An 8342-nucleotide genomic window follows, 5' to 3' on the forward strand; every position below is an offset into this window, starting at 1 on the left:
CACTGAATACGAACCGAGCCTAATAGCACTACAGGAAACCAAAGTGGACAATCGAGTGATCCCAGCCGACTTCATTGGCAAGAACTATACTCTGTTGCTTCAGACTGGTAGCTGTCGACACTGGCAACACGGAGTGGGCCTGGCCATTAGGGATGGAGTGCCCTTTGAGCGGATTGACGTCGATAAGGATATCCAAGCGATCGCAGTTCGGGTTCAACTACCACAGCAAATGACGGTGGTATCAATATACATTCCTCCCAGTACCCAACAGTGCCAAGAAAAACTATGTGACCTCCTCGAACAGCTCCCACGTCCTATGTTAGTGCTAGGTGACTTCAATGCTCATCACATATGCTGGGGATCCAACAAATCGTCCGCACTAGGTCAATTCATCGCAGAAAAAACGTTGGAAGAACACCTAGTTATACTTAACAATGGGTCGCATACACGAGTCGACCCAGCCACCGGTGCTACTTCAGCTATCGACCTGTCAATCTGCTCCGTTACTGTGGCCTCGAAATTCACCTGGCGAACGCTTCCAGATACCTATAACAGTGACCACCTGCCAATAACCGTTTCCATCCCCGGGTTCTCACATGTTCCAACAAAAAGGCGACAATGGATTTATGACCAAGCGGACTGGACAGCTTACGAACGATTGACCGCCAACGCCATACAACCGGGCGTCGAAATGTCAATCGACCGTTTTGTCGATCATTTGATCACTGCAGCAAACACTGCAATACCCAGAACCAGCGGAAAGGTCGGACCTAAGGCAGTTCCTTGGTGGTGTCCGGAGGTAAAAGCAGCCATAAAAAGTCGAAGAAAAGCACTCAGAGCACTGAAGCGTATCGAAATGGAGGACCCACGAAAACCTGAAGCACTGAAAAGCTTTCAGGAAGCACGGGCAGCATCAAGAAAATCAATCCGTGATGCCAAACAACGATCGTGGGAGGAATTCGTCGCGAAAATATCCCCAAACTCCACTGCATCGGAAATGTGGCAGACAGTGAACGCATTAAGAGGAAAACGTCAGCATCGCCCAGCCGTCATTAAACGTTCAGCTGGCTACACGGATAATGCAGAAGAAGTGGCTGAAGAACTAGCAGAGCATTACAGCGCAATATCGGCAACATCCAGCTACCCTCCTTCGTTTCAAATTGAGAAGGAAAAGGCCGAACGAAACCGTTTCAACTTTTCACCCGAGACCGACGGCATCTATAACTCCGACTTCACTTTGAATGAGCTTGTATGGGCGCTTGACAGAGGACGAAGTAATTCTACAGGTCCGGATTCAGTCGGCTATCCAATGCTACAACGACTACCATTGTCGGTGAAAACTGCTTTATTGGAGCTTTTCAACAGGGTTTGGCGCAGTGGCGTATTTCCATCCTGTTGGCGAACTGGAATTATTGTGCCAATCCCAAAGCCGAATTCGAGCGACACAGGTCCATCTGCTTTCCGACCGATCACGTTAACGAGCTGTATGGCGAAGGTATTCGAGCGGATGGTGAATCGACGGTTAACTACCGAGCTTGAATCGAACGGGCGGCTAGACACTCGACAACATGCCTTCAGATCCGGCCGAGGTACTGACACATATTTTGCGGAGTTGGAGAGGTCATTACCCGACCGTGACGAGCACTGTCTGATAGCATCGCTTGATTTGGCTAAGGCGTACGACACCACTTGGAGATACGGCATCCTGCGAACATTACGAAAGTGGCAGATACGCGGAAACATGATAAACATGCTCACTAGCTTTCTTTCAGAGCGAACGTTCCAGGTAAACGTCGATGGGCATTTATCGCGCAAGCTGCCGCTGGAAAATGGTGTACCACAGGGTTCTGTGCTCTCAGTTACCCTATTCCTCGTAGCAATCCAACCTATCTTCCGGGTGGTTCCGAATACCGTGACAGTGCTATTGTACGCCGATGATATCCTTCTTGTAGTGCGGGGCAAAAAAGAACAACCACTCTATCGGAAACTACAGTCAGCAGTAAAAGCCGTTCATAGATGGGCGAAAAGTGTTGGATTCACGATATCAGCAACAAAATCCAGCATCTTTTACTGTAGCCCGAATGCCCGCCGTGAGCCCACGCAATCCATCAGGATAGATACAGTAGCTATACCGTCACAAAATCAACTGAAAACCCTCGGTATCACTCTCGACAGATCGCTGAACTTCAAAGCGCATTGCAAGCTAACGAAGAAGGCATGTGAATCCAGGCTGCGTATCCTGAAAATGATCGGAGCAAAGCTACCACGTGGTCAACGGACTTCTTTGTTACAAATCGGCTCCGCCATTGTCACTTCGCGACTATTGTATGGGATGGGACTCGTTAGTCGGGGCGGAGATGTCGTCACCAAAACTCTCTCGCCCGCCTACAACAGAATGGTAAGATTTGCATCTGGTGCATTCGTTACAAGTCCGATCTTAGCCATCATGGCCGAAGCAGGCACCTTACCATTTGATCTCCTCGTTCTCCAAAGCATAACCCGATTGTCCATCAGTTTGTTGGAAAAAAGCAGAGATAATGCGGATCTCCCACTAGTACGTCGAGCTTCCGAAGAACTGTCAGAGGTGATCGGAATGCCCTTACCAAATATTTGTACTCGAACGCGACTAGCCACTCGAAAGTGGTACGAGCCCAAGCCCCACGTCGTGTGGGATATCAAAAGAAGTGTGAATGCCGGAGATCCCTCTGAGGTGGTCCGTCCTGTCGTTCAGGAGCTCCTGAATGCTCGCTTCAGCAACTCAACGGTTGTGTATACTGACGGATCGAAAGACAACGACGCAGTAGGCGCGGGAATGTTTGGAGAACATCTCCAGCAGTCGACTGGTCTTCCGCCACAGTGCAGCGTGTTCTCAGCCGAGGCGTTTGCAATTAAAACAGCGGTAACTTCGTACTACACTTCCAACGATCTGCTAATAATGACAGACTCAGCCAGTTGTTTATCGGCAATTGAAGCTGGCACGTCCCAGCATCCGTGGATCCAGGAGATTGAAACCATGATACGACATCGTCCAATCAATCTGTGCTGGATTCCAGGACACGCTGGAATTCGCGGGAATGAAGAGGCAGACCGCCTCGCTGGAGAAGCCAGGGGTAATGCCCCTTTGCAAATAGCCATTCCGGGAGCAGACGCCAACAATCAGGCAAAATCAGCTATCCGAAATCACTGGTACCGTCGATGGTCTGCATCCACTGAAGTGAAGCTTCGCGAAATAAAATTCGATACGGTAAAGTGGACTGACCGCGAGAGTTCGGCTGATCAACGAGTGCTCACCCGGTTGCGAATAGGGCATACCCGATTGACGCACGACTTCCTTTTGAAGAGAGAAACCCCACCAGTTTGCGACTGCTGCGGGGTAACCGTAGATGTACGTCATATAATTCTTCAGTGCCGAAAACACGACGATGCTAGAAGGATGCACAACATCGATTCGACCAGCCTGCGAGTGGCTCTAGGCAACGACGGGGACACCGAAGACAAACTGCTAAGCTTCCTCAAGGAAACTAATTTGTACAAACGAATATAAAAATACTGAATTGTAAAATATTATGAGATGTTAATACGAGTATAGAAACCAATTTTCTTCCGACACGAATGCACCCTTAGGTGTAAAGTGTCGTTAATAAACAACAACAACAACAACAATTATTATTATTATTATTATTATTCCTGAGTTGGAAACACCGTTCCGTACGGTCTAAACAGCGCGCGTTCTCGAATTTTACACGGTGTTTTTGGCGTGTTTTTCGCGATCGCCGCGATCCAATCAAGTGCAAAAAGACGAGTGAAGTGGTTCTTAAGTGACTAACAGCGAAAAATTGGTGCAAATCGGCGAAGAAACGGCTGAAATAAGTGCATTTTAGTTTACCCACGCGGCAATAAAAACAAAACAAACAGCCATCGCTGTGGCTGCCAGTGCGGTCGCCCGGCTAGTTTCATTCACTGGCTGTGCCGGCTGCGTGTGTGACGGTGACGGTGGGCTGGAAGCAAGTTTTTTTTTTTTTTCAAGTTGGAAAATTGACGAAAAGTTTTAAAAAAAGAAAAATATTTTTTTTTTCTTGCTGTGATCTGCCGAAGAGAGTGGTACAGTGTGAATTGGACGCCACAGTGCGTGCCAAAAGTATTGGAACGGCGAAAAAAGGAATAAATTGCAAAGTGTTTTTTTTGCGCGTTTTATTCATTAAAGGAAACGTAGAAGCGAAAAAAAGGTAGTTGCGATTCTGCTTACCTACAGTGTGTCCCAAAAGTGTGGGAACACTTCGAAAAAGTCGACGTTGAAGGGGCAAATAAGGTAAGATCTTTCCTTTTCTTCACCTTTTTTGTCCATTTGGGGTTGGTATCGGGTGACCGTGCCACAGCGTATTCTCCAACGTCTGTTGGCGTGATTCAAAATGGCGGCCGCTAGTAGCGGTGACCCGGGAGGGTCGCGAACGAGAAGACTACCAGAGTACATGGACCCTACGAACAAATTCGGCGAATTGACGTTCCTGCAGTTAACCGGCAAATACGGTGTACCATTGCCTAGAAACCCGTTCATCATCGGTAAATCGGTAGAGGTTGTCGCTGGAGGTCCAATCGAAGGTGCGAATACCGAAGCTCAAGGGACACGGTATACCCTTCGAATTCGGAATCCTGCCCAAGTTGCTAAGTTGCAGAAAATGACCCAGCTCATTGACGGCACTGAAGTAGTGGTCGAAGCTCATCCGAATCTGAACGTAAGCAGATGCGTAATTTCCTGCTACGATCTGATTCAGATGGAAGAGAAGGATGTTTTACAAGAAATTATAAGCCAGGGAGTGATTCGTGTACAGCGAATTACAAGAAAGGAAGCTGAGAAGAGAGTGAATACGCCAGCGCTAATCTTGACCTTCTGTAAAACCACATACCCGGAATACATAAAGATCGGTTTGCTTCACGTTCCTACTCGCCCATACTTCCCGAACCCGATGCTTTGTTACGGATGCTTCAACTACGGCCATACACGCGTTCGATGTCCTGGTCCTCAGCGATGCTTTAATTGCTCGAAAGAACAACACGGCGAAGAAAAATGTAAAGAAACTGCGTACTGTCGGAATTGTGAAGGCGATCACCAACCAACAAGCCGCGAATGTCCTGTGTATAAAAAAGAAATGGAGGTCATAAAAATAAAAATCCGCGACAATCTAACATTCCCGGAAGCACGCAAACGAGCGGAACATCTGAGTAAAGGCAGCTATGCTCAGGCCACAGCACAACCGAATGAGATTCTTAGCAAGCTGAAAGAGTTGGAACTGGCAATGAAGAAGAAGGACGAAACGATCGCAAAACTTCTGGCGGAGACCAAACGAAAAGACGAAAAAATCGAACAAATGTTGGCGTACATCCATCAGATGAAACAACAGTCCGCCAGCCAAGAAAAACCACAGCACAGCAAAGAACAGAAGCAAATGAACCAGGCAATCGGGCCCGTAACGAGATCCAGGAACAACTCACCAGCGATAAATACGGATTCGAAACGAGGAAGATCGCAGAAGCAACACACCCAGTCCAGCAAACCAACGACAACCTCACCGGATAACTTAAGCCCGCCACCAAAAAGAACCGCTACCACTACCACCAACGAAACGATGGAATATTCAGACGATGAAATTGAGATTACCGAGACGCCTCCTAGCCAGCCTCTTCGATAATTCTCATTTTCATCAACGTTTGGATACCAACGACAACCCACGCACGAATACTGACTACGAGATAAATCGGTTTGGAAGAGAGGAAAGTGTAGTACTCCTTCCAACGCAAGCACAGCAGGATGAAGGAACTATCCGGGCCGTCATACCCCAACCCGTTGATAGTGAATTCACCTCTGTGGCCGATAGAAACATCGATTTCACCACTACAACATGCGAACCAGCCAACAAAAAAATCCCAATCGACGAACAAAAGGAGATCAACAAAACTACACAAAGTCTATCCCCAGTGCCGACCGCAGTCGGTGTTCGTGAGCATAATAGTGTAGTTTGTACGACAGCGGTTGGCACTGTGGGGCTGGACCTTCCTCAGGTCAGTTCTAATAGCGTCAACCACCTCGCAGATACTGCTGTCCTTAACATTTTTACAGGTTTGACTGGCCATCAACATCGTCTTCGTCAGCGACAATCACCACTCGTAATAGCAAAAGTTTCGCACTGCAGTGGAACATTCGGGGTCTGCGCTCCAATATCAGTGACCTTAAGCAGCTGATCGCCCAATACGAACCGAGCTTGATAGCGTTACAAGAAACAAAGCTGGACAACCGAGTGATCTCAGCAGATTTCGTCGGTAACAACTACACTCTACTACTTGAGACTGGGAGTCGCCGATACTGGCAACAAGGGGTAGGGCTCGCCATTCGGGATGGTGTACCCTTCGAGAGACTTGAGGTCGGTGGCAATATTCAAGCAATCGCTGTTCGGATACAACTGCCACATCAAATGACGGTGGTGTCGATCTACGTCCCTCCCAGTACTCAACAATGTCAAGAGCAGCTGGGAGAATTCTTTGAGCAGCTCCCACGTCCGGTACTTGTACTGGGCGACTTCAACGCGCACCATATCTGCTGGGGTTCCAATAAATCTACTGCACTAGGCTACTTCATCGCCGAGAAAACATTATCGGAAAGACTAGTCATTCTCAACGACGGATCGCATACCCGGATTGATCCAGCTACCGGTGTCACTTCAGCTATTGACCTCTCGATCTGTTCTGAAACTGTAGCCTCGAAATTTATTTGGCGAACTCTCCCGGACACCCATAATAGTGACCATTTTCCAATTCTCGTTTCCACTCCCGGACTGTCACATACTCCAACGAAAAGACAGAAATGGATTTACGACCAAGCGGATTGGACAACTTACGAACGTCTAACCGCCAGCGCTATTCGACCGGGTGCCGAAATATCAATTGACTGTTTCGCTGACCGTTTGATTAAAGCAGCAAACACTGCGATACCCCGCACAACCGGCAGAGTCGGTCCCAAAGCGGTTCCGTGGTGGTGTCCGGAGGTTAAAGCGGCCATCAAAACGAGAAGAAAAACACTGAGAGCACTAAGGCGTATTCAAGCAGAAGACCCACGGAAAGCTGATGCACTTAAACACTTCCAAGAGGCGCGTGCAGCTGCAAGAAAGTCGATCCATGATGCCAAACAGCGATCGTGGGAGGAATTCGTCGCGAAGATATCTCCAAGTTCCAGTGCGACGGAGATGTGGCAGACAGTGAACAGGTTGAGAGGGAAACGTCAGCATCGACCAACTGTCATCAAGCGATCCAGCGGCTACACGGATAAGGCTGAAGAAGTAGCTGAAGAACTGGCACAACATTACAGCGAACGATCCGCCACCTCCAGCTACTCGCCATTGTTTCAAAGAGAGAAGGAAAAGGCCGAACGAAACCGCGTGAATTTCTCGCCAGATACCGACGATACTTACAACACAGACTTCACTCTGAACGAGCTGCTGTGGGCACTCGATAGAGGACGAAGTGGCTCTTCAGGCCCGGACTGCATCGGTTATCCAATGCTTCAGCGACTGCCATTGTCTGTGAAAACTGCCATGTTGGAACTGTTCAATAGAATATGGCGTAGTGGCGTATTCCCACCCTGTTGGCGAACTGGAATCATCGTACCAATTCCAAAGCCAAACTCGAATGACGCGGGTCCAGCTGCTTTCCGTCCAATCACCCTAACGAGCTGTATGGCGAAGGTTTTCGAGCGAATAGTCAACCGACGGCTGACCACTGAACTAGAAGCGAACGGGCGTCTCGACAAACGACAACATGCCTTCAGGTCCGGTCGGGGCACTGACACATATTTTGCGGAGTTGGAGAGGTCATTACCCGACCGTGACGAGCACTGTCTGATAGCGTCGCTTGACTTGTCCAAGGCTTACGATACTACCTGGAGGAATGGCATACTACGAACACTACAGAAATGGCAGATACGCGGTAGAATGATCAACGTGTTGAACAGCTTCCTGACAGAAAGATCGTTCCAGGTTAATGTAGAGGGTTACTTATCGCCCGCGCATCCGCTGGAAAACGGTGTGCCACAAGGCTCAGTGCTCTCGGTTACGCTGTTTCTCGTGGCCATTCAACCCATCTTTCGCGTGGTTCCGAACACTGTGAAGATCTTGTTGTACGCCGACGATATCCTACTCGTAGTTTGGGGGAAGAAAGACCAGCCGCTTTATCGAAAGCTTCAGTCAGCAGTAAAAGCCGTCCATAAATGGGCAAGAAGTGTTGGATTTACGATATCTGCAACGAAATCCAGCATCTTCTATTGTAGCCCTAATGCCCGACGTGCACCCAGTCAA

The 8342-nt window shown here is 48.5% G+C and overlaps 1 protein-coding gene across 1 annotated transcript; it reads left to right on the top strand.

The window, feature by feature from the left end:
* Positions 1–1741: 1741 nt before the first annotated feature.
* LOC131696414 (uncharacterized) lies at positions 1742–3544 on the top strand. Its single transcript, XM_058984956.1, has one exon. The coding sequence runs from the start codon at positions 1742–1744 to the stop codon at positions 3542–3544; it is 1803 nt and encodes a 600-aa protein (XP_058840939.1).
* The last annotated feature ends 4798 nt before the right edge of the window (positions 3545–8342 follow it).

The sequence above is a fragment of the Topomyia yanbarensis genome, chromosome 1 (genome assembly GCF_030247195.1).
Source record: "Topomyia yanbarensis strain Yona2022 chromosome 1, ASM3024719v1, whole genome shotgun sequence".
NCBI classification, from domain to species: Eukaryota; Metazoa; Arthropoda; class Insecta; order Diptera; family Culicidae; genus Topomyia; species Topomyia yanbarensis.